At 40.8% G+C, this 27,845-nt stretch overlaps 1 protein-coding gene across 5 annotated transcripts in view; it reads right to left on the bottom strand.

Moving 5' to 3' along the window:
• Positions 1–27,845, bottom strand: part of SLC22A15 (solute carrier family 22 member 15) — a 115,533-nt gene that overhangs the window by 26,020 nt on the left and 61,668 nt on the right. For all 5 annotated transcript variants that reach the window (XR_009597154.1, XR_009597155.1, XR_009597160.1 and 2 more), the window contains exons 6-8: positions 25,377–25,592; positions 19,664–19,804; positions 12,550–12,635 (exon numbers count right to left, since the gene is read on the bottom strand). Coding sequence is in view for 2 of the 5 variants with exons in the window: in XM_060401496.1 (XP_060257479.1) it covers positions 12,550–12,635; positions 19,664–19,804; positions 25,377–25,592 (443 nt within the window). In the remaining 3 variants the exon portion in view is untranslated. The remainder of the gene's footprint in view (positions 1–12,549; positions 12,636–19,663; positions 19,805–25,376; positions 25,593–27,845) is intronic.

Genomic DNA, 27,845 nt, shown 5'->3' with positions numbered 1-27,845 from the left:
CATATATGTATAACTGAGTCACTTTGCGATACAACAGTAATGAACACAACATTGGAAATCAACTATATGTCAATTAGGCGAAAAAAAAAAAAAAAAAACCAACCTGCACTCACTCCTTAACGACAGAGCTCCCTGAAAACGTCTGTACTGGAGTCAAGTGTCACAGAAGTCGTAAGTTCTACCTGTCTACAGGTATTACCTGCCTCTCCTTTCTTCCCAACCTCATTCAACAATCAATGATGTAAAAGGCAGATCAGCATGAGAAGCCCTGATACATGAGAGGAGTAAATTCCCCCAAACTCCAATCTTCAGTTTGTATTCCTTGGCGTTCCACTGCAAAGATAAGGAATAATCCCACTAAACTATTACCAGAAGATATACATTAATGTTCCTTAAAGAACAAGATTCTAAATATGGAACTACTTTTCATCCTTCCTCCTCCCCAACTTCTTACTTGGATTACTAATCAATAATGATATTTGAGTTTCCTAATGTAACCTTTTTTTAAACACACAGTGCAAAAACACAGTTTATGCCCGCTCGTTTTCCTATCTAAAATGCTATCAGTTGTCCAGTGGTTCTTTCTTTTTATTAATACTATCTTCTCTGGGATCTTACAATGTAATTATTCCTCAAAAATATTTAACCTCTTCCCTTCAGCAACCCACTAACCTCCACCTTCAAAAGAACACATTTTTCCTTCTACAAAAATACCAAAAATTCTCATCGGCTCCATTGCCCTTTTCCTCACTTCACAATCAAACATCTCCAATGAGTGACCCTCCCTTTCCTCAAATGCACCTGCCTTGTGACTCACTACAATGTGGCTTCCAATACCACCCTCTCCTGAAACTCCTGTTCTTGAAGGTCAACAGCAATGTCCTGATCACCGAAGTAATTGCTTCTCATTCTCCTTGACATTTCTGTGTAATAGAACATGCCTGTCCCTTCCTTGGGACTGCATACGTGGTTCATCAAAACCACTCTTCCCTTAAGTAACTCAAATGCAATCTCCTCTCCTGCCCTTGACTTTCATGGCCCCTATTCCCCAATCCACACAACTGGCATGCTGCAGACACTCTCTTGTACTTGCTTACTTTCCCATTCTGTCTGCCCCAAATATATTTTGACTTCTCTGAGGCCAAGGCTTTGTTTGTGTTTCCCTCATGGCACCTCTCATAGTCTGATGCACAGAGGTGCTCACTAAATATTTAATGAATGGATAAGTGTAAACACTATGACAGGGATTAATTTAAGTGAAGAGCATCTGTGTTCATGCTCTCTCAACATCTGAAGAGGGAGGCACATAATACACCCCATTCCAAAATACAAGTTTCATATTCCAGCTTGACTATGAAATAAATCTTCATCTACTTTAAAGATGGCGTTCTAAAGATGATGTTCTGAATGCAGTGGCCCAGCACTGCCAAACTCGACCATCTGGGGCCTGCTTCTCTTCTGCCAGGCTATTTGGAAGACTATGTCAGCGATTTTAAGTACTGAATATATTATTTCAAGCCATGAGGTGCTTGCTTCTGGAAAAAGAATCATGTTCAAGGTATAGGATTGGATTTTGATATCTAAAAAATTCAAGTAAACCAATAATGAGGGCAAATTAAATTCATCAGTGATTTTTCAGGAAACCGGGAAAGTCAGGAAGTGTCTTGAGTGGCACTGAAGCAACCAGAAATGTGCACATTTGCTTGATTGCAAATGATCTTTGGGACTGTTTTCAACCCACACAGGATGGCATCTTTCAGAACATCTTTAAAACAGGTTAGGGGACTGTCATCCTGAAAATTAAATTCAAATAATATGTCGCAGAGGGCGACATCTAAACACCCACAAGATCCCAAGCTGAAAGACATCTCCCTGGCAAGGTTCAGGACACTTTCAGCCATGGTCCATCTGCGGAGCCTGGGTCCAGCCACATACCCACAGGATCCTCCCATCAGCCTGACACCTCATCTGCTGCTTGAAACTTCCCCTCTATGTTCCTGCCAATGGAGTCTGCAGTGGCCACTTGAACGTGGGGAAGCTCACTTTCCCAAAGGAGCCCATGTCAATTTGAGACAGCTCTGATTACTACAAAATGATTTCTTAGCCTTTTCCCTGTGGAGCTGCTCGGCTGTTGGTCATCATGAGTCAATGATGAGGTAGGCTTTGCAGCCACTGGGCTGGTTCCCTGGATTTCTGACCTTGGTTCTTTATCCGAAAATGAAATCATATATTATTGGCTGTTTATAAATGTTCAAAATGACTGTTGAGAAAACAGAGTGTTTTAAAAGGAAAAATTAAGCTCAATTATCTTTGTGAGGGAAAAAACAGAGAATTTTCAAAACATTTATATCCTTCAAAGTAATGAACTTAAAAGCTTTAAGTTAATTCCAATGACGTAGCTACTAAGGATGTCATTTTCAGAACTAGTTATCTGAAGTTTTCTCAGAGTCCGCTGGGGTCACCAGAATACATATCTCAGTATATTACAGTCACGTTGCGCTGACCCAAAGAGTACAAGTTCAACTTGATCATCCACTTCATTCACTGGGTGATTAGAGTACATTTCTACTATTTGTGAATATGTTAAAAACCTATCAGAGAGCTCTAATGCTTCTGAAATTCACCCACGACCCTGCATGTATCAGAAGGTTGTAGTTTCTTCCTTTGTTGGTGGTGAGTAATTCACTGTATGGATATAACACAATTTGTTTATCCATTCCTCAGCTGGGGCGCATTTGGGAACTATTACACACTAGGAACATTTTTACCAAAGTCCTTTCATGGATCTATGCTTCTGCTTCCACTGGGTATATAGAAAGTCCTATACATTCACTCTTATGCCAATACCATACTTACTATTGTTGCTTTTTTTTTTTCCTTTTTCTTGTTTTTAGGCCACACTCCGTGGTGTGTAGGATCTTAGCTCCCCAACCAGGGGTTGAACCCTGGCTACTGAAGAGAAAGCGCTAAATCTTAACCACTGGACCACCAGGGAATCCCCCATGTTGTCTTGATTAATACAAATTTGTAATAAGTTTCAAAATCAGGTAGGATAAAATCCTCCAACTTAATTTTTCTTGATTAAAAATTGTTTTGGATATAATTTGCATTTCCATAGAAATTTTAGTATTAACTTGTCAATATGTATCAACAAAAAGAAGCCTGATAAATATTTTACTGGGATTGTGCTGAAGATAAATTGATGTGGGGAGAACTTGACATCTTACATAGTATTTCCTGATCCTTGGGTTTGGTAAACTCTTCATTTATTTTATTATCACCATTACCACCAATTCACTTATTTAGCCTTCTTCAATTTCTCTCAATGTTTTATATTTTATAGTTTTATATAGGTTTTATACATATTTTTAAAATTCTATTCCTAGATATTTAATATTTTTATTTTTTCAAAATAGCATTGTTTTGTTTCAATTTTTTTGTTTATTGCTGCTGCTGCTGCTAAGTCACATCAGTCATGTCCGACTCTATTCGACCCCATAGACGGCAGCCCACCAGGCTCCCTCGTCCTTGGGATTCTCCAGGCAAGAGTACTGGAGTGGGTTGCCAGTGCCTTCTCCGTGTTTATTGCTAATATACAGAAATAAAACTGCACCAAAGACTGCTAAATTCATTTATTTATTCTAATAGATCTTTTTTTTTTTAGTATTTTCTATGGAGACAATCATGTAGTCTTACGAATAAAAACAATTTTACTTCTTTGTTTTCCAATTTGGATCCCCCTAATTTCTTTTTAATTGCCTCACTGTATTCGCTAGCAATTTCCGTAACTTCAGTAAAATGCTCCAAAGAAGTGGCAATCCTTGCCTTGTTCCCTGATCTTAGGGAACAACAATTTAGCTTTTCACCATTAAATGTGATGTTAGCTATAGGTTTTCTTTTATCAGGCTAAGTAGACTTCTTAGTTGCTGTGAGTTTTTTTCCCCTTGCATTTGCACCATACTATTGTCTTTTTATTCATTTTTAAAAATCTTTAATTGGAGGATAATTGCTTTACAATGCTGTGTTGGTTTCTATCTTACGTCAACATAAATCAGCCATAGTACACATACGTCCCTTCCCTCCTGAACCTCTCTCCCACCCCCCATCCCACCCCACCCCACCCTTCACCACACAGCACCATGTTGAGCTCCCTGCCTCATATGGCAAATTTCCACTCCAGTATTCTTGCCTGGAGAATCCCCAAGGACAGTGGAGCCTGGCAGGCTGCAGTCCATGGGGTGGCCAAAAGTCAGACCCGACTGAGCACAGCGCAGCATCTGTTTCACATGTGGTAATGCGCGCATTTCCATGCTGCTCTCTCAGCTTGTGCCTCCTCCTTTCCCCACTGTGTCCACAAGTCTGTTCTCTGTTTGTGTCTCTATTGCTGCCCTCAAATACGTTCATCAGCACCATTTTTTCCAGATTCCATATATAAGCATTAATATATGATGTTTTTTTCTCTTTTTGACTTAACTTTATTCTGTATGACAGGATCTAGGTACAGCCACCTCACTAGAGCTGACTCAAATTTGTCCCATCTTATGGCTAGGTAATATTCCATTGTGTATACGTACCACAACTTCTTTATCCATTCATTTGTTGATGGACATCTAAGTTGCTTTCATGTCCTGGCTATTGTAAATAGTGCTGTAGTGAACACTGGGGTACATGTGTCTTTTAGAATTGTGGTTTTCTCAGGGTATATGTCCAGCAGTGGGATTGCTGGGTCATATGGTAGTTTTATTCCTAGTTTTTTTTAAAGAAATCTCCATACTGTTCTCCATTGTGGGTGTATCAATTAACATTCCCACAACTGTTCAAGAGGGTTTCCATTTGTCCACATCCTCTCCACTATTTATTGTTTATAGATTTTTTTGATGATGGCCATTTTTACCAGTGTGAGGTGGTACCTCATTGTAGTTCTGATTTGCATTTCTCTAATAATAAGTGATGCTGAGCATTTTTTTTCATGTACTTGTGAGCCATCTGTATGACTTCTTTGAAGAAATGTCTGTTTAGGTCTTCTGCCCAGTTTTTGATGGGGTTGTTTGTTTTTCTGATATTAAGCTGCTTGAGCTGCTTGTATATTTTATAGATTAATCCTTTGTCAGTTGCTTCATTTGCAATTATTTTTTCCCATTCTGAGAGCTGTCTTTTCATCTTGTTTTATGGTTTCCTTTGTTGTGCAAAAGCTTTTATGTTTAAGTAGGTCCCATTTGTTTATTTTTGTTTTTATTTCCATATTGTAAAGAATGGGTGTTGAAGTCTCACAAGTGCTTTTCCTACTTGTATTGAAAGGATCATATGGTTTGTTTTTCCTTTTGGTCTTTTAATATGGTGAATAACACTGATTAGCTTTTGAATGTTAAGCCAACGTTGCATTTGTGGGATAAGTCCTGCTTGATGATAATGCATTACCCTTTTTATTTACTGCTGAATTGAATTTGCTAATATTTAGGTAATGATTCTTGTATCTATATTAATGAGAGATACTGACCTGTAGTTTTCTTAAGTCTTTGTTTGGTTTTAGTATTAGGGTAATGGCTGGCCTCTCACACTGGGTTGGAAGAGTGATCTTTTTTTTTTTTATTTTCTGAAAGAATGTGTAGAATTATATTATCTCTTCCTTATGTGTTTCATAATTTATCAGTGTTTATAATTATGTGTTTCATAATTCCAGCCATCTGGGCCTGGAATTCTCTTTGTGGAAATGTTCTAAACTACCAATTAGATATCTTTACTGGATAAAATGGCTATTCAGCTTACCTTTGTTTCTGTACAATTTGGTAGTTTGTATCTTTCAAGGAATTTATCCATTTTGCCTAAGTCAAACTTATTGCCATAAAAATGTTTATGCCAATTTATGCCAAAAATATCTCCTTATAAAAGCCTACAATTTCTATAGTGATGTCCCTCTTTCATTCCTGATACTGGTAATTTGTGTCCTCTTTCTTTTTCCTTTATTAGTTTCAGTTCAGTTCAGTTCAGTCACCCAGTCGTGTCCGACTCTTTGCAACCCCATGAATCGCAGCACGCCAGGCCTCCTTGTCCATCATCAACTCCTGAAGTCTGCCCAAACCCATGTCCATTGTGTCAGTGATGCCATCCAACCATCTCATCCTCTGTCGTCCCCTTCTCTTCCTTCCCTCAATCTTTCCCAGCAACAGGGTCTTTAATGAGTCAGCTCTTCGCATCAGGTGGCCAAAGTACTGGAGTTTTCAGCTTGAACATCAGTCCTTCCAATGAACACCCAGGACTGATCTCCTTTAGGATGGACTGGTTGGATCTCCTTGAAGTCCAAGGGACTGTCATGAGTCTTCACCAACACCATAGTTCAAAAGCATCAATTCTACAGCACTCAGCTTTCTTTATAGTCCAACTCTCACATCCATACATGACTACTGGAAAAACCATAGCCTTGACTAGATGGACTTTTGTTGACAAAGTAATATCTCTGCTTTTGAATATGCTGTCTAGGTTGGTCATAATTTTCCTTCCAAGAAGTAAGCATCTTTTAATTTCATGGCTGCAGTCACCATCTGCAGTGATTTTGGAGCCCCAAAAAATAAAGTCAGCCACTGTTTCCACTGTTTCCCCATCTATTTCCCATGAAGTGATGGGACCAGATGCCATGATCTTAGTTTTCTGAATGTTGAGCTTTAAGCCAACTTTTTCACTCTCCTCTTTCACTTTCATCAAGAGGCTTTTTAGTTCTTCACTTTCTGCCATAAGGGTGGTGTCATCTGCATATCTGAGGTTATTGATATTTCTCCCGGCAATCTTGATTCCAGCTTGTGTTTCTTCCATTCCAGCGTTTCTCATGATGTACTCTGCATAGAAGTTAAATAAGCAGGGTGACAATATACAGCCTTGACGTACTCCTTTTCCTATTTGGAACCAGTCTGTTGTTCCATGTCCAGTTCTAACTGTTGCTTCCTGACCTGCATACAGGTTTCTCAAGAGGCAGGTCAGGTGGTCTGGTATTCCCATCTCTTTCAGAATTTTCCATAGTTTATTGTGATCCACACAGTCAAAGGCTTTGGCATAGTCAATGAAGCAGAAAGAGATGTTTAGCTAGAGGTTTATTGATTTTATTGATCTCAAAAAACCAGCTTTTGGTTTCATTGTTTTTTTTTTTTAATTCTCCTGTTTATATTTTTATTGATTTTTACTTTATAGTTATTATTTCTTTTCTTTTGCTTTCTTTGTGTTTGTCAGTCTTTTTTTTTTTTTTTTAATTTGCCTTCTATTTTCTTAAGGGAGATGCTTAGATAACTGATTTGAAAACTTCCTTTTAAAAAACTTATTATTTTTGGCTGTGCTGGGTCTTCGTTGCTGCATGTGTGCTTTCCCTAGTTGCAGTGAGCCAGGATAACTCTTGGTTGGAGCATGGGCTCTAGGCACGCCAGGCTAGTTAGCTGTGGCACACAGGCTTAGTATCCCGCGGCATGTGGGAGCCTCTCGAACCAGGGATTGATCCCATGACTTCCGCATTGGCAGGCAGATTCTTAACCACTGGACCATGAGGAAGTCCACTCTGATACATTTTTTAACTACACTAATTTCCCTCCAAACACTGCTTTACTGCATCCCACAAACTTGATACACTGCACTTTGTTTATTTTAAAATACTTCCTAATTTCCTTTGTGATTTCTTCTTTGACCCATGTTTTTTCCGAAGAATGGTTTTTAAAATCCAGGATTTGAGGATTTCCTGATATCTTTCTACTACTGACTTCTAGTTTAATTCCCCTTTGGTCAAAGAACTCATTTTTGTAAGAGTTCAATCCTTTTAAATTTATTGAAACTTGTTTCATGGCCCAGAACATAGTCTCTCTTGGTACTTGTTCTGGGTGCACTTTCCAGACGGAATACATATTCTGCCGTTTTAGGGATGTGTGTTTGATAAATGTCAATTAGTTCATGTTGGCTGTTTAAGTCTCCATATCCTAATTCTCTTGTCTACTTTATCAGTCATTGAGTCATTATAAATATCCAATTATAATGATGGATCTGTCTATTTCTCCTCTCAGTTCTATCCATTTTGCTTCCTGAACTTTGATTCTGTTATCAGATGCACACACAATCAGAACTGTAATATCTTTCTGATGAACTGACCACTTTTTCATCAAGCATTATAGTTCTCATCAAATCTGGAAAGTAGTCGACCATAATTTTTGCAAGTATCTTTTTTTTTTTTTTTTAACTTTCTCCTTCTTAGGTTCCAACTGCATACATGTTGGGTTTGGTGTTGTCCTGTAACTTTTGTTTGTTTCATTCTGGAGTGTGTTTTGCTACGTCTTCCTCACTGATTTTTTAAAGAATTTAATTGTTCTGGCTGCACTGGGTCTCCATTGCTATAGTGGGGCTCTCGCTACCTGTGGTGAGCAGGCTGCTCATTGTGGTGGCTTCTCTTGCTGTAGAGCACGGGCTCTAGGCGTGTGGGCTCCGTAGCTGCAGCTCACGGGCTCAGCGGTTGTGGTGCACAGGCTTAGTTGTTCTGCAGCACGTGGGAACTTCCCAGACCAGGGATTGAACCTGTGTCCCCTGCACTGGCAGGCGGACTCCTGACTGCTGGACCACCAGGGAAGTCCCCTCCTCATTCATCTTTTCTTCTGTTTTTCATCTCAGTCATTGCTTTTATTTTCACATAATGTATGTTTCATCTCTAGATGTACCGTGTGCCTCTTTTTCTATCTTCTATTTCTCTGCCCATTATGATCATGCTTTCTTCTGTCTTTGTAAACATATGGCATATACTTATAATGGCTGTTTCAAGGTTCCTGCCTCCTCATTCTATTATCTGTGTCATTTGTGGTTCTGTTTCTATTGACATTTCCCCTTGTTGTGGGAGATACTTTCCTGCTTATCTGCACACCTGCTAACACTGACTGGTGCCATAGGTTATGCCACTGGTTACACTGTTAAGTGCTAGATTAGGTCATATTCCTTTACATATTGATGCTCTTCTTCCTCGAATGCAGTTAAGTGACTTGGAATCACCTTACCTCTGAGTGTTTGAAGTGCTTTTAGAGCAGGCTCTGCTATAGCAGAATAGCCTATCATGTTGGGTTACTTTGGCCCAGGAAGTCCCACCCAACGCTCCACATCTGGCTAAAGAGAACACAAACCAGGCATGCCCCTACATTCCAAGATTTGTTCTACTTGTTCCTTCTGTTCCAGCCCCAGGAGCTGCCTCAGACGCATGCCAGATCCGAAAGCAGCCAAGGGCTCAGAGATCTTCTGCAGATCTCTGGGGTTCTCCCTAAATAGATCTTACTCCTCTCCAGGATTTTGCCCAGAAAATTCCAGCTATATTGGCGTTCCCAAGCTTTACTATCCATCTTCTCAATTCGGCTCCTGCTTGGCAGGCAGACTCTTTACTGTCTGAGCCACCAGAGAAGCCCTCAATCAAGGATAGCGATCAGGTTAAATGTATGATGACCAATCTGTGGGATAAATTAGTGGCTACTTGGTAACACTGCCCCCAGGGGGGAACATCTACTTAGAGGCCAACCAGGGTGCAAATAGGTACTGAACAGACACACAGGCTAAGGAACGCCAAGCAATCTATTTTCTAGCTTCCTGGCTGTCTCTCCTAGAGGCACACCTGTGTCTGTGCCTCAGACACTGAGCACCATGATCATACGTAGATGCTAAAAAAGAGCTGGCAGGTAGAGGGCCACCTAAGTTGGCAGCAAGGAAAGAGTGAATGTATGCTTAATAAGGAAAAGTGAGGGCAAATGAGCAGAAAAGCAGCAAGAAAGTGAGTGGTCACCAGGCTCATGCACAAGAGGTTAACGCAAGTTTTAGAATGGCCAGGTCTCTTTCTTCACATGCATTTACTGGAACTTTCATAATAGGTAGCCTAAACCTCGGCCCTTTGGAAAAAACTGAGCTTTAAAAGAAAGCCATCAGAATATTTTAAAGAGTAAATATGAAAGGTTCAAAGAAAGTTTAAGGAACAAATATTTTTAGCTCAAAGTACATGACTGAAGTGACTTAGCAGCAGCAGAGAAGACTCAGGAATAACTTAGATGACTCCCTGCAAAGACAGAAAGGATTATGCAAAAAAGGGGTGACCATATGTTCACCATCTCTAGCAATGAATAAAACGAAGGAAATGGGCTCAGTTGTAGTGGAAGAGGCTCATTCTAACACTGTAATGGCTATTAAAAATAGAGACAATTTGCTAAGGAACATTACGGAATGTGTTTCTCTGGAAATCTTCAAAAATAGACAACATCCACTTTTCTAAGTATGTCATAGGAATCCTATTCCCAGGGCACATCTGTGGGTGTGAGACTCTGCTGTTATGTTTGTTACTCAGCGTCCACCAAGGGCACGATCCATGAGGGGCTCAGCTGCTGTCTCAGGACAGATAGGAAGTGAGCAGACAGTGATGACCAGTCTAGCCCAGAGACCACAAATCTGCATTCCCTTTGGCTCTGTGTAGAAAGGGCTGTGTGTAGAGTCCCACCGTGTGGGTTACCTGGAATTCAGATATGTGGGAGAGATGAAAGACATGAAGTGGCCAGGCTTGCCTAAGGTGTGACAGCTTACAGATGCATTTAGAGTAACAAGGAAAAGTTTCTCTCTATAAGAGACGACTACAGGTAGAAAACACCTGAATTTCCAGGTTGTCTATGAAAAACAGAATCTGCTGAACTGAACACTGCAATGGTTTGAAGCCCATCAGTGCCTCATTCCAGACAAACAGAACTGGGCACTTAGTTCTCCAAGCTCAAGGCAGGGCAATAGTAGAGAAGTTTCACTTTTCACTAGCAGAAGCACAGGTGACAACTTTCTTAGAGGTGAGAGAAGTAGGCAAACGTATTGCATTCTCTAGTTTCCAGGATTCCATGGAAATCACTATAAGGCTGATCTAAATACTGAGTAAAATCCTAACTAGAACCAACAGTGCTCTGGTCTTAAGGCACAGAACCTCAGGCAGCAGCCAACAGCACAGCAGGTGTACTGGGGCTACAGAACTAGGGCACGTGGCCTTGGCGTCTTCGGTGACCCCTGAAGAGAAGCCATCACCAAAGCAGCACTTAATACGTGACATGCTCTGACAGCAAAGGAATTCTCCAGCCGCATTTCTAGCAGTTATCAAAACTTTATGTTAGGGTGAGCCTGGATGGGAGGGGAGTTTGGGGAGAACGGATACATGTATATGTGTGGCTGAGTCCCTTTGTTGTCCACCTGAAACTATCACAACTTTGTTAGTTAGTTATACTCCAATATAATACAAAACGTTAAAAAAAAATAGAATTACTTTCAAGCAACAACCACACAAAAAAGTTTATTTTAGAGAGTTCTCTGGCAGTCCAGTGGTTAGGACTCAGAGCTTTCACTGTTGGTCCTTGTATACTAAGTCGCTTCGGTCATGTCCGACTCTTTGCAACCCTATGGACTGTAGCCCTCCAGGCTCTTCTGTCCATAGGATTCTCCAGGAAAGAATACTGGAGTGGGATGCCATGCCCTTTCTCAGGGGATCTTCCCAACCCAGGGATTGAACCCATGTCTCCTGTAGCTCCTGAATTACAGACAGATTCTTTACCACTGAACCACTGGGGAAGCCCAACCTGCTGGGCCTGAGTTCAATTCCTGGTTGGAGAACTAAGACCCTATAAGCTGCCCAGCTTAGCACCCCCTTAAAAGCATTTATGTTAAACCATTTCACAATGATCCTCACCTAAAGAACAAGCTCCATGATGCAGCCCTAACAAAATCCAAAAGCCTCTAAAACAGGGTTTTCATTGTACCCTATGCCCCAGAAGCAGAGAGTTCATTATGACCCATTTCTTATCTGTGAAAATCACTGCTAAAACCACAGTTCTCGATGCAATAGAGGGCATGCCTCAGGTGTGCTACTGCAAAAAGGAAATTGAGAAACAGCATTATCTATAGAATTTCTACAGAAGGGCAGAAATCATGTTAGAAATGAATGCCAAAGGGACTTTTCTTTAAAGCTGTGTTTACATAGCAACGCGACAAATATAAAACTAGCAACATTTCCTAAGGATGTTTTATTCACACTTTACAAAAGAATGAGAGGTCAATCATCACCAATATTATTCTTATTCTGCTCTTGCTATTATCAGGGTGCCTTGGAAGTACTGATGGAGACGCTGAGGGGTGCCAAAACCACCGTGGAGGACCAATGCCTCTCATCTCCAGTCTCGTGATTGGCTGGACCAAGGAGGGCAATCTGCAGCCTTGGACAGAGTTTCCTTCTGTGCAGAACTAAATGGCCCTCATCATCATCAAATAAACAACTCTAACAACACCAGTACTGCAGTCCAGACACCCCAGATGGTAGCTTAATCGCCTGAAAGAATTAATAGTGCACCTCTAAGCACATTATTCACCCAGAGAATAGTTTAGGCAATGGAAAGAATCTGGCCCATTATACCCCACACAATTGCTAAATAATATGCAATCACAGAAATGAAGCATGGCATATGGTAATCTCTCCACTATATTGAGATTCATTGTAATAAAAGTGCTGTTCAAAACCCCCATGTAGAAATTGAAAAGGCATACCTTTCTTTTCTGGAAGAAAGATGACAATAAGACAAGCCAGTCCTCCGAGGCACAGAAATGCTGCCAATGTCCGCTTCCGACCAAACCTAAATAAAACAAAGAAGTTCACGTCTCTCGAGAGAAACTTACACATTCATTTCCTCCATCCCCCAACCTTCCTTCTTAAATGTCCCCACTTTTATCACATGTTCATCTTTTCTTAAGGAGTGGATAGCAAATGTGACTGACTAAGACATGACTTAAGCAACCATCACAAAGCAAAGGGAAACCAGCTGGATGGCAGGATTAAATGATGTGTGTGGGACAAGAACAGAGAACCATCCCATCTACTTTTGTGAGTGCTTACTACGTTCTAGGCACTATCAGAAATGCTTTCTATCTCTATCATCTTATTTAATGCTAATAATCAGTCTTTAAGACATGTACTTAAAGGTTCTCCATCTTCTAGAAAATAAAACTAAAACACGGAGAATTTTATCTCATTTATTCATTTTCTGGTTATTTGTATCTTAAGCAGTTAAAATTTTATACACCTCTTTTTCTCTTAAAAAGACAAACAGAAGGAAATTTCTTGTTAGTGTATCAGAATTAAGTGAAATTCACTGCACACTTTCTTGGGAGAAATAATTTTCAAATAAGAGCTCTAGACTTGAAAGAAAGATATGAACATTCATAAGCCTTCCTTTACTAGGCAATGTGCGAGGTCCTCTGTGAGGAGCTTCAATGTCACTTGGTACTTTCATGATAATTTTTCCAGGGGACTTTCATAATCCCTGGTTTAAGGATAAACACATCGAGGAACATAACTTCTCAAAGTCATTAAATTAACACGTGGCTAAGACAGGTCTGCCTGACCCCCAATGTGGTGCTCCTTCCTTCTGCTTCAGGTTTTAATCCTGACTCCAGTGGTGGTGGCTGGGGGACAGGGAAGGATGCTAGTCTCCAGGTTATTGTGCTTAATTTAACAGTCAGCATCCAATGTCTTTCAAATGATAGGCATCATTCAAGGCAGGCATTAGGGATTCAAAGACATACAGGACACTCCATGGACTATGTCCTCATGACACTTTACATGGTTGTCAGAGTGGGGCACCACTCTACAACAGGAAGAACACCTGAGGGGTGACTGGAACAGATTTCTGGATACGTTCCCTGACTCAGCCCTTGGACCATGAGTACACTCAGTGGTGAAGAGAGGGGTCAGCAGAGGCAATTGGGACCAGTCCCCAGAGAAAAGCCCTTCAACTGAATGGAATCTAAAACTGCCCTTTAAAATAAGCTGACCTCAACACCCACAAGGACAGCATCCAGTACATGCTAAAGGAATGATGTGTTTTTTTTAAATAAAAATGATGACTTCTAGAAAATGAGAAATGGTATAAGCCAATTGATTTCTAGCTCACAATTTCCAACTGCCCTGGTCAGGGGTTTAGTAATAGAAGGAATCTGAGAAAGCCAAGGAATGAGTTCTCTATAAAAGAACTTTTAGAAAATATTTCAAAACTGTGCTCACTGACTATGACTGGCAAAAGCAGGATCTATTCTTCCCATCAACAAAGTCTAGTGGGACTTAAAAGGAAAGAAAAGTCTTTCTCATTCCTCCAGTTCTTTGTCTTATGTGAGAGCTTCTAAATGACCGTGAGTGGGTCATGAAATTCTGATTGGGTCATGGAGTTCTATGTATGTCGAGCTGATATTCCCATGTGTTGAGATGAACAAATTTCAAACAGCCTGCTCAAAAACAGTCAGGTGGTAAGGTCTTTTAATACTGGATTAAAAATCTATGAAGACCTAAATAGACATTTCTCCAAAGAAGATGTGTGGATGGCCAATCAGCATAGGAAAAGATGCTCAACATTGTTAATTATTAGAGAAATGCAAATAAAAACTACAAGATATCACCTCCCACCAGCCAGAATGTTCATCATTCAAACTCAACAAACAATAAATGCTGGCGAGGATGTGGAAAAAAGGGAACTCTCCACACTACTGGTGGGAATGTAAATTGGTATAGCTGCTATGGAGAACAATATAGAAGTTCCTTAAAAAGGTAAAAATAGAGATACCATATGATCCAGCAATCCCATTCCTGGGCATAAATCCGGAGAAAAACAGAAAAGATACCCTGCACTCCAATGTTCACAGAAGCACCATTTACAGTAGGTAAGACATGGAAGGAACCTAAATGTCCATCAACAGATGAACGGATAAAGATGTGATACATAAATAAAATGGAATGCTACTCGGGCATAAAAAAAGAGCATAATAATGCAACATGGATGAACCTAGAGATTACCATACTAAGTGAAGTAAAGCTGCTTAGAGAAAGACAAATATCATGACATCACGGATATGTGCAATCTAAAATATGACACAAATTGAGCTTCGTAGATATTATCATACAAAGTGAAGCCAGTTACTTAGAGAAAGACAGATATGCTATTACTTACATGTGGAATTTAAAATATGGCACACATTAACCTATCCACGAAACACAGACATAGAGGACAAGCTTCTGGTCACCAAAGGGGAAGGGCGGGGAGAGATAAATTAGAGGAGTCTGAGACTGGCAGACACAAACTGCTATATATAAAATAGATCAACAGCAAGGCCCTAGAGAGGGTAACGGGCACGAAGGCTAGGGGTCTCCAAATGGAGGGAACAGGCTGCAAGTGTCAGACGCGTCTCTCTCAAGTGGCAGGAGGAAACAAACTCTGAGCCTCAGGTTTTCTCCCTTCTCTATACAAAATTAAAAGGAGGCTTCTCTTAGAACTCTGTGTCGCCATGATGACAGCTGCTTCCACCTGAACTTAACTTTTCCCAAACCTTGAGCTAACCTACGCATTTTTCTATGGAAATGTTTTTCTTAAGCTATGTTAATGAACTATGTACTTACCCTAGACTCTGTCTTTCTTCAAGTCAATTCTGTTTAAGACACAGAACCCATAAGGGCTCACCAAACCAGTACGTTTTACTCATACAATTATTCTCTTAATCTATGTTAATGAAACTATATATTTGTCTTTCTTCAAGATTCATATCAATCACTTTATGGCACGGGATGATTTACCTTGACGCAGTCAATAAGCAGAAGTAGATGTTTTTCTGGAACTCTCTTGCTTTTTCGATGATCCAGCGGATCTTGGCAATTTGATCTCTGGTTCCTCTGCCTTTTCTAAATCCAGTTTGAAGTTCATGGTTCATATACTGTTGAAGCCTGGCTTGGAGAATTTTAAGCATTACTTTGCTAGGGTGTGAGATGAGTGCAATTGTGCAGTAGTTTAAACATTCTTTGGCATTGCCCTTCTTTGCAATTGGGATGAAACTGACCTTTTCCAGTCCTGTGGCCACTGTTGAGTTTTCCAAATTTGCTGGCATGTTGAGTACAGCACTTTCACAGCATCATCTTTTAGGATTTGAAATAGCTCAACTGGAATTCCATCACCTCCACTAGCTTTGTTCATAGTGATGCTTCCTAAGGCCCACTTGACTTCGCATTCCAGGATGTCTGGCTCTAGGTGAGTGATCATGCCATCGTGGTTATCTGGGTCATGAACATCTTTTTTGTATAGTTCTTCTGGGTATTGTTGCCACCTCTTCTTAGTATCTTCTGCCTCTGTTAGGTCCATACCATTCCTGTCTTTTTTCGTGCCCATAATGCCCATATTTGCATGAAATGTTCCCTTGGTATCTCTAATTTCTTGAGGAGATCTCTAGTCTTTCCTATTCTATTGTTTCCCTCTATTTCTTTGCACTGATCACTGAGGAAAGCTTTCTTATCTTTCCTTGCTATTTTTTGGAATTCTATGTTCAAATGGGTATAGCTTTCCTTTTCTCTTTTGCCTTTAGCTTCTCTTCTTTACTCAGTTATTTGTAAGGCCTCCTCTGACAGCCATTTTGCCTTTTTGCATTTCTTTTTCTTGGGGATGGTCTTGATCACTGCCTCTTCTACAATGTCACGAACCTCTGTGACATAGAGTTCTTCAGGCACTCTATCAGATCTAATCCCTTGAATCTACTTGTCACTTGCACTGTATAATCATAAGGGATTTGATTTAGGTCATACCTGAATGGTCTAGTGGTTTTCCCTACTCTCTTCAATTTAAGTCTGAATTTTGCAATAAGGAGTTCATCATCCTTATGATCCTTACCACCCTTATGATCCTTAGCACCCAGTCTTGTTTTTGCTGACTGTATAGAGCTTCTCCATCTTTGGCTTCAAAGAATATACTCAGTCTGATTTTGGTGTCGATCATCTGGTGATGTCCATGTGTAGAGTCTTCTCTTGTGTTGTTGGAAGAGGGTGTTTGCTATGACCAGTGCGTTCTCTTGGCAAAACTCTGTTAGCCTTTGACCTGCTTCGTTTTGTACTCCAAGGCCAAATTTGCCTGGAGTGTTTCTTGACTTCTTTCTGTACTCCAGGTGTTTCTTGACCTCCTATTTTTGCATTCCAGTCCCCTATAATGAAAAGAGCATCTTTTTGGGGTGTTAGTTCTAAAAGGTCTTGTAGGTCTTCATAGAACCATTCAACTTCAGCTTCTTCAACATTACTGGTTGGGGCATAGACTTGGATTACTGTGATATTGAATGGTTTGCCTTGGAAACAAACAGAGATCATTCTATCATTTTTGAGATTGCATCCAAGTACTGCATTTTGGACTCTTTAGTTGAATATGATGGCTACTCCATTTCTTCCAAGGGATTCTTGCTCACAGTAGTAGATATAACGGTCATCTGAGTTAAATTCCCCCATTCCAGTCCATTTTAGTTCACCAGTTCCTAAAATGTTGATGTCCACTCTTGCCATCTCCTGTTTGATTCACTTCCAATTTGCCTTGATTTATGGACCTAACATTCCAGGTTCCTATGCAATACTGCTCTTTACAGCATCGGACTTTACTTCTATCACCAGTCACATCCACAGCTGGGTATTGTTTTTGTTTTGGCTCTCTTTATTCTTTCTGGAATTATTTCTCCACTGATCTCCAGTAGCATACTAGGCACCTACCAACCTGAGGAGTTCATCTTTCAGTGTTTCAGAAAAACATCTACTTTTGCTTTATTGACTACAACAAAGCCTTTGACTATGTTGATCACAACAAACTGTGGAAAATTCTCAAAGATATGGGAACACCAGACCACCTGATCTGCCTTCTGAGAAACCTGTATGCAGGTTGAGAAGCAACAGTTAGAACTGGACATGGAACAGACTGGTTCCAAACCGGGAAAGGAGTACATCAAGGCTGTATATTGTCACTCTGTTCATTTAACTTATATGCAGAGTACCTCATGCTAAACACCAGGCTAGATGAAGTACAAGCTGGAATCAAGATTGCAGGGAGAAATATCAATAATCCCAGATATGCAGATGGCCCCACTTTATGGCAGAAAGCGAAGAACTAAAGAGCCTCTTGATGAAAGTGAAAGAGGAGAGTGAAAATGCTAGCTTAAAACTCAACATTCATAAAACTAAGAGCATGGCATCTGGTCCCATCACTTCAAGGCAAATAGATGGGGAAACAATGGAAACAGTGGCTGACTTTATTTTTGGGGGCTCCAAAACCACTGCATGGTGACTGCACCCATGAAATTAAAAGCTGCTCTGCTTGCTCCTTGGAAGAAAAGTTATGACCAACCTAGGCAGCATATTAAAAAGCAGAGACATTACTTTGCCAACAAAGGTCCATCTAGTCAAAGATACGGTTTTTCCCATTGTCATGTATGGACGTGAGAGTTGGACTATAAAGAAAGCTGAGTACCCAAGAATTGATGCTTTTGAACTGCGGTGTTGGAGAAGACTCTTGAGAGTCCCTTGGACTGTAAGGAGATCAAACCAATCAATCCTAAAGGAAATCAGTCCTGAATATTCATTGGAAGGACTGATGCTGAAGTGGAAACTCCAATACTCTGACCACCTGATGCAAAGAAATGACTCATTGGAAAAGCCCCTGATGCTGGGCAAGACTGAAGGCAGGAGAAGGGGACAACAGAGGATAAGATGGTTGGATAGCATCACCAACTCGATGGACATGAGTGTGAGTAAGCTCTGGGAGTTGGTGATGGACAGGGAAGCCTCGCATACTGCAGTCCATGGGGTTGTAAAGAGTCAGACACAACTGAGGGACTGAAATGAACTGACTCACCTTGTGGCGATGTTATCTCAAAATGCATGTTATGGGTGAGGGACCTGGTGCCACTCTGAGTTTTGAGACATTTCCTTTCTCTAATTAGCAGCCTGCTGCTGCTGCTAAGTCACTTCAGTCGTGTCCGACTCTGTGCGACCCCACAGACGGCAGCCCACCAGGCTCCTCTGTCCCTGGGATTCTCCAGGCAAGAACACTGGAGTGGGTTGCCATTTCCTTCTCCAATGCATGAAAGTGAAAAGTGAAAGGGAAGTCGCTCAGTCGTGCCCGACTCTTAGCGACCCCATGGACTACAGCCTACCAGGCTCCTCCGTCCATGGGATTTTCCAGGCAAGAGAACTGGAGTGGGTTGCCGTTGCCTTCTCCGTAGCAGCCTGCTGATAGGTATATAACATATACCTACCATAGGCTAGCAGGTGGGGCACTCTTTCTGCCCCCTTCTGATGTCTATGTCAGAAGCTTTGTCTTATCTTTTATAATTTAATAAAACTTTATCACACAAAAGCTCTGAGTGATCAAGCCTTGTCACTGGCCCCAGATTGAATTCCTCTCCTCCAGAGGCCAAGAATCCTGGTGTCGTCCATGGCTCAGCAACAACCTTTCACTACTGTATGGCACATGGAACTATATTCAATATCTTGTAATAAACTATAATGCAAAGTGTTATGAAAAAGAATATATATATATATGTATAACTGAGTGGCTTTGCTATACACCAAAAACTAACACAACACTGTAAATCAACTGTATTTCAATTAAAAAAAAATCTACAGAATGACTCATAAGCTTGAAACCCAAGGAATAATGCACTAAAAAATGAATTCTCACTGTGTTTGGTCTGAAAAGAATTCTGATCACCATGGAATACTTAGCAGATACTGCATATGGACAAAGACAATAATATTTGGGTGTTTATGCATGTTAGTGTATGTGTCCTCTACACAGTACATTTCGTACCCACTCATACTCACCATCTTTGGTTAATCAAGTAGATGCAGACAGGGTAAGATGGAATCTCTATGAGGCCAGACAGGGCCAAGTTGGCATAAATGTTTCCACCTAGATCACCTGCACTCAGAGTGAGGCCATAATACACCAAGCTGCACACGAACCTGCAATTGGGGGTGAAAGACAAGAAAGACAATGAAAAAGTCCATAAGAATTTGTCAGAAAAGATTACAATACTGGTTCAAGTAATGCCTTCTGTCTCAAAGAGTAAGTTTGACTCCCTCACTAGGCTTTCTATCCTAATAGAATTTCTATACTAGGACAAAATTTAAAAAATAAAGGGGCCTTGGAAATGATGTGAGCAACATCTAGATGCTCTATAAAGCAAACGAGTCACCAGGTCCTGAGAGAGATGTCATTAGTGCCCTCATTACACACTTCTGCATTTATTAGAAGACAATGACTCTATTTTAAATTTATTTAATTCAACTATTTATAAACACTTGCCCTAAGCAGTCATTGTGATATTATGAAAATGACTCCAGAAAAGAACTCCTAGGGAGCAAGCCAACAGGGGACGGTACTGAGAACACATGCTAATAAGTGCCTGAGTCGCCAGTGGGTGGCCTGCAGGCCAGAGTGACAGGGACTGTAACACCTGGCCAGAGTCTCAACCCCTCCTGGCATTCAGCAGGTGCATATGCTGCAGACAGCCAGAACAGGGAAGAGAAGATGAGGCCGTGGCAGAGGCAGGCTCCTCTAGGACTATCAAAGCCCGTCACTGATTTCTGCGCAGCATTGCAGAAACATCGAGGCAGCACCTCTTGCGTGGCAGATACTGTGCCAGGCGTGGAGCCTATGTCTTACAGCCCAGAAGCTATGCTGGAGAAAAGGCCATCTTGAAACTCCAAACTGGGGAGTAACAGGAACTTCTTCCAGACTGAAGGGAATACAGCACTCTCTGCTTATCCACAGAGGATACGTTCCAAGACTCCCAGTGGATGCCGGAAACCATCGTTAGTATCAAACCCTTTATATACTATTTTTTGCCCTAGACATCCATACCTATGATAAGGTTTAACTTCTATCTTGGGCCCAGTAAGAGAACATCTGAATTGCTGGCATCACTACTCTTATGCTTTGGGGTCATTACTAAGTAAAATAAGGGTGATGTGAACACAAGCCCTGCGATATGGACAGTCGATCTGATCAGTAAGACAGTGACTAAGTGACTAACAAGCAGGATATGCTGGACAAAGAGATGATTCATGCCTTAGGTGGGATGGAGTGGGAGAGTATGAGATTTCATCATACACTTAGAATGTCGCACAATTTAAAACTTATGAGTTGTTACTTTCTGGAATTTTTCATTTAATATTTTCAGACTGTAGTTGACCTCAGGTAATTGAAACCACAGAGAGCAAAACCTTTTGTGCCTAGGAAACTGCATTATTAAAAATAAAATGAACTAGAACAGAACATAAATAAACCCTGAAACTTGGCTTTGTTAAATATGAATGCATTTTGTAAACTAAAAATTTCTATACAACAGTAAAACACTTGGGTTTTGGAAATTCATTAGTTTTTACGTTTATACAGTTCATTTTAACAAGTGTTAATTACGAGGAAACTCCCACTTGCATCCCTTTTCCTTAGAAAAAGTCCAATAAGCTACAACTATGAAGAGATCAACAGGAAAGGGAAAGCTTTCTTTCCATCTCTGCCAAAAAAGCAAAGTGGGCCAAGTGCCCTAGGTTATTATTAAGAATGGGCCACAGGAACCAAGGAGAGGGAAGGCAAGGGAAGAGAGGTCCCTGGAGATGGCCTGCTGAGTGACTCATCCCTCTCTGGCAAATGAGCTCCGGCAGCAGCTACTTCCCATTACTTCGTCCTAGGTGGAGCTGTCATTCATAAACTATGGATGATGAGCAGAGTCACAGCTGGGACATCATGGGTAAGGATGCAAGGCAACAGTGAATTGTCTGTTTTCCCTGCCTGCTAGTACTTTGCTGTGAGCAGCAAGCTAAGCAAACTGAAATATTTTCCTAATTTTTTTTTCTTCACTTCACACAGCCTGTGGGATCTCAGTTCCCCAACCAGGGACTGAACCTGTGTCCCCTGCATCAGAAGCACAGGGTTTTAACCACTGGACTGCCAGGGGAATCCCCTTCCTAAAATATTTTTTAAATCCTTTCCATCTGCAGTGGGGACGAGACCCTCCTCTCACTTAATGCTATGCCTAATGTATTGTATGTGTTGGTATGTATTTATTCTGCATTTAAAATAGAAGTCCTAGTGAAGTATTCCAGACATAGAAATACACATACATATTTAATTCAGGCTGTGAAGGTAGTAAGAAGGGCACAAACAAACAAAGCTGGTTCAAGACACTAGAGGAGCTTAGCTGGTGGTAAGAGAAAATCGGGAGAACGTGCAAGGCCTCTGGTCCCGAGATAGGGACCCCGCCTACAAATTTCCTTGATGGTAGAGTGGTCGTTTGGATGCATAATCACAGCTATTAAAATCATTTCAATCCTGTTTATGGGACCCAAACAAAAATTTTAAATGCTTGCATAATATTTAACAGTATACTTAGGGCATCATGGAATTATTATCCCACACTACTGTGGGAAATAACCAAAGGAACAGATGTTCAACACAGAGGTATAATTTCACTCCCCAGTTAAGGCTTTCTTCAATGACAGATCCACAGAAAAGATTTTAGAATTTTATAGCATCTTCAAAAAGAATGGCACTATGTGGAATGACACTGTCTCTGTTATCGTATATTTTAGCATTCTGAGCCCTGGGGGAAGAAGTTTATTTGAGAAGAGCTCCTTTGGCTGTGTAAGACACAAAATAAACAGGAATACTCTCCCTGACTCTGGGTCTAATTTATTTGTTTGTCTATTTTTTTTAATCCCCTGAAGTCCAGAACCCAAAAATTAATATTCCTGGGGGAAAAAAAAAAAACCTTAAAATTGTAAGTAAGTAACCCCTAAGAAAGCAGATGCTTCCTTCAAGGCAGAGGGTTTGACTGACTCTCTACATAACACACAAATGCAGTTTTATGGAGCCTTAAAGTACCTGAACATACTTTGCAAGTATTTCCTTTACAATTGATAGAACCTCAAATTAGTAGCTCCCATGGAAGGACATAGAAATTGGCATACTGAGTGAAGTGAGTCAGACAGAGAAAGATAAATATCATGTGATGTTGCTTATATGTGGAATCAAAAAAAGGGTACAAATAAACTTATCTACAAAACAGAGTTACAGATGTAGAAAACAAACTTACGGTTATCAGCGGTAAGGGGGAGAGACAAATTGAGAGACTGGGATGGGCAGATACATACTGTGTGTGTGTTGGGGGGGTGGCTGCAGTGTGTGCTTGAACTCATTTGCTAAGTCATGTCTGACTCTTTGTGACCCTGTGTACTGTAGCCCTCCAGGCTCCTCTGTCCACAGGATTTTCCAGGCAAGAACACTGGAGTGGGTTGCCATGCCCTCCTTCAGGGGATCTTCCCAACCCAGGGATCGAAGTTATGTCTCCTGCATTGGAAGGCAGGTTCTATACCACTACCACCACCTGGGAAGCCCCCATATGTACCCTACTACATATAAAATAGATAACTGACAGTCCTTCCTTGTGCTACTGTATAGCACAGGGAACTCTGCTCAAAACTCTATAATGGCCTACATGGGAAAAGAATCTAAAAAAAATGGATATATGTATATGCACGACTGATTCACTTTGCTGCACACTTGAAGCTAACACAGCAGTGTAGATCAGCTGTACACCAATAAAAATTTTAAATTAATTAATCGATTGTTTTAAAAATAGGTTCCCTTATTCCCTTAATCCCCATGCCTGCAAGCTTGTGTCCTTCATTCAACATTTCTTATGTATCCATGATATTCCAGCAGCAAGCTGGCTCAGTGAGCTGGTATGACCTGGCCCCTAACCATTTAGGTGATAGCCAGGGTTTGATTGGGTGGGAAAAGAGAATCATGCTATAGAAAACTATCTTTGCAGCTTCTTATTCTCAATCTACTGTTCTTTTCAGCTTTATATATATGATTAACTTCATATAAAATGACTTCCCATGTGAAAAATACAAGTTTCTATGTAGCCTTCTTGCCAAATACATGCAAACCACAGCACAACCATCCTTTACGCAAGTAAATATGATGTTCATGTCCAATCCTGGACCAATTACACTTATGGCACTTCAATGGAATGACTATTAAAACACATGGGTACTCTACAAATTCTACATATGGATTATCCATTTCTCCCTTTTCCACAATTTTATTCTTTCAATGGAACCATTTTGAACCATTCAGTGCAACCTACATTAATGCTAAGAACATTGTGAGGGCAGGTCAGAATCAGCCAAACTAGAAAATCAGGTTTGGAGAGTGCTAACCCATTCATTCACTGACTGGCACCAGGGCTTTGAGGCTGCTTTGAGGCTGTCATGTGGCACTCCTAGGACACTCCTAGGATCTCATTCATAGGAGGGATAACAGTCAGCTCACTTGTTGAGTCAGTGAGTGGGAATGTTAAATTAGAATGTGCTACCTACCTGAGGCCAAAACCAAGGGAAGGTGCTTCAAAGTCCTCAGAAACTCTTCTGTCCCTGGTCTGTCTGCTGCTTTCCTTCTTTTTTAAGGAGGAGGGTTGGGGGATTTAGGTCCACCTAGTCAAGGCTATGGAGAAGGCGATGGCACTCCACTCCAGTACTCTTGCCTGGAAAATTCCATGGACAGACGAGCCTGGTGGGCTGCCATCCATGGGGTCGCGAAGAGTCAGACACGACTGAGCAACTTCCCTTTCACTTTTCACTTTCATGCATTGGAGAAGGAAATGGCAACCCACTCCAGTGTTCTTGCCTGGAGAATCCCAGGGACGGGGGAGTCTGGTGGGCTGCCGTCTATGGGGTCACACAGATTTAGACATGACTGAAGTGACTTAGCAGCAGCAGCAGCAGCAGCAGTCAAGGCTATGGTTTTTCCAGGAGTCATGTATGGATGTCAGAGTTGGACTATAAAGAAAGCTGAGCACTGAGAATTTATGCTTTTGAACTGTGGTGTTGGAGAAGACTCTTGAGAGTCCCTTGGACTGCAAGGAGATCCAACCAGTCCAATCTAAAGGAGATCAGTCCTGGGTGTTCACTGGAAGGACTGATGCTGAAGTTGAAACTCTAATACTTTGGCCACCTGATGCAAAGAGCTGACTCATTTGAAAAGACCCTGATGCTGGGAAAGACTGAGGATAGGAGGAGAAGGGGACGACAGAGGATGAGATGGCTGGATGGCATCACTGACTTGATGGACATGAGTTTGGGTGAAATCCAGGAGTTGGTGATGGACAGGGAGGTCTGGCGTGCTGCAGTTCATGGGATCACAGAGAGTCAGACATGACTGAGCGACTGAACTGAACTGAACTGGGGGATTTAAAATTTACATTAGATACTTCATAAGCAAAAATGTGTTTCTGACATCTATAAGTTCAGTAAACCTCCCGGCAGGCACCATTATTTCCTCCTTGAAAGGGAGGATGCTGAGAAAGCTCAGGTGAGTACAATGCCTAAGGGAGGCAGGGGAGGGTTGTTTTTTTGAAAACAATCTCATGCTGAACGCAAGAGTGAAATTTTCTGTAACCCTGAAGAAAGAAGAGATTATCAATAACCTGGGTTGCAGATCAACAGCAGAGCTCTTAGAGAGAATTACCAGATGAACATCAGGGTCAGCGTGTGCCCCAGGAGCACCCGGTGACGAAACAGGTCCAGGAAGCTGCCGGCCTCCTCGCAGCTCCCGTCGGCCGGGTGTGCCAGTGAGAAGCTGCACCTGAGTTGCCGGTTCCTCTTGGCGATGAGGCACAGAGCGGCTTCAGCTTCACGCAGCCGACCCTGGGAGTATAACCAACGAGGTGATTCAGGAATGGATCTGAAAGAGACGTCATCAAAGGCTGTATATTCATATAGGTACATACACACCAGAAGGAGACAGATCCCCCATGCAGGACATGGTCCCCAGACCACAAGCGGATTCCATGTTAGGTTTAGAGCTTGACTCTCCCAATGACATGTGGAAGAGAGAGGGCTACAGAGGGCAGCTGTCAACAGCTGCCAACATTAATAATGGCCTCTTTTATGAATGGAAACCAAAAACATGCTTCCAAAGCTGCAGTGAAAAAAGCAGACTATGCATTTACTTTTTTCTACTTATTTTTAATTGAAGGAAAATTGCTTTACAGTATTGTGTTGGCTACTACCAAACATCAACATGACACATTTACTTTTCAGAAAATTTTAATATATTAATAGCAATTTATAATTATAAATTATATACATAATATAGAAACAGCAATACAATACTGAGTAATTCTTCATAAAACATGCATCAGAGATGAGACTCCAAATCATGGTCAAGTGTTGTTAGAATAATATTCATAAACATAATACAGAGTTTTTAAAGATCTGAAAAAGCCTCGCAAAGATTAAAATCTCTATTATACATCAGAAAAGAATTTTTAAAGTGTTTTTAACATAGTGATGCTATTTAAGAGGTAGAGATTATTTGAAGACTACATATAAAAATGAAAAAGAAGTGATGACATTTTAGCAGCTCTAGAGCTTTTAAAGCTTTAATATTTTCCAGTCAGCTGACACACTCACTTTAATATGTCCTGAGGATATTTCCTGATCTCCCAAGTCCTTCAAGAAACAAAGCTTATTTTCTGGTTAACTTTCAGTTTCAAAAAACAGCAGCTGTTTCTCACTATAGCTATAAAGTATCGAACATTTCTATTGCCACAGCAGTTCTCTTTCATCAGTTTCAAGACAGGTATTATGCATCTTTTCTCCTCTTCACAGTTCTGCATATTTTTAGGGGACCTTTCAAAACCAACTGGTGGCAGGAACATGGACACCCTGTTTATAAAACACAGCATCAAACCTTTTGATCTAATTTGATATTATTTGACTAAAATGAAACCTGTATGCATTTACTTTTCTTTGATGTACTTGTTTTTAATTGAAGGATATTTAAAGTGCCTTCTAGAACTTCCATGCCTTTCAGTACGGAGAGTGAAGGGCAACCAACACCACAGTTTGTAACTTCATGGAGAGCCAGTTCGTCAATAACCATTTGAGCACTTTCATTTTGCATGAGCAATGTAATAAGCGCTGAGAGGAAAGACAATGAAAACCAAAAAAGGCAGGCATTTTCCCAGGAGTTCTGCTCGGGGGAGAGACTATGCAGGCACAACATTTGGTTATCAACAAAGGCTTCTATAACCTCCTGAAAAAATTCCTTTATCCACCTTTTCACTGCTATCTGATTATTGTTACTAATACACAAGTAAATAGCCAAGTAAAATGCCATTTGGTTGGAAGTTAGGCCAGCCGATGATGATCATCTGATCAACCGGTCCTATCCACAGGGCCATATATGAGGTACAATGTAAAACTATCTGATCAAGCCTAAATACAAATAAGAAGAACATAAGACTGGTGGGGTGAATATGGAGAGTATCCGTGGGATAGAAATATAACTGAAATAACAGAAACTCTATTATAGTAAACATTAAACTGAGGGGGACTAGAGGAGTGGTAAAGAACCAACAAGGACACAGTCAACATATTAGCAGTCACTATCATTATATCTCTGACTAATTTATTCCCCCCTTCCTATTAAGGTTCTCTGTGTTTTCAGAATTGCTTATAAGCAATAAAGTCACTTTTAAAACTTTATAAATCATGTTTAAAGATGGTATTTGAGAGATACTCAGGTTTTAGAAATTTGACTCTGTTAATAAAACTATTTCTACTTGGATTTATCTGGATGATTTAAATTTAGGACCTGATATTTCTCCACATTTTGAGATGCCGATAAGCTTCTCAACAACGAAGCCCCACCCAGTTGCCAATGGACAGATTTAGGACTACGAGTTCTAACGCGAACTGATTATTCCCACAGAACAGTAGGGCATGTTTCCAAAAGGAAAAGGAGGCCCTTGAATATGCTGCCCTCTACACAGTGTCCTGATCACTTTTAGAAGCTATATTGCTAATTTAACACTGAGGCCTCTGCTTGAAAATGTCCTGTGAATTTCTTTCAAGTTGGAAAATCTTTTTAAATTAAGGGGGCACTGATTTCTAAAATAAAACTGTTCTAATTCAAGTATTGTGAAAATGA

This window comes from Ovis aries, chromosome 1 (assembly GCF_016772045.2).
Source record: "Ovis aries strain OAR_USU_Benz2616 breed Rambouillet chromosome 1, ARS-UI_Ramb_v3.0, whole genome shotgun sequence".
NCBI classification, from domain to species: domain Eukaryota; kingdom Metazoa; phylum Chordata; class Mammalia; order Artiodactyla; family Bovidae; genus Ovis; species Ovis aries.
The sequence above is the reverse complement of the archived record's forward strand: the minus strand, read 5'-3'. Positions and strand labels throughout refer to the sequence as shown.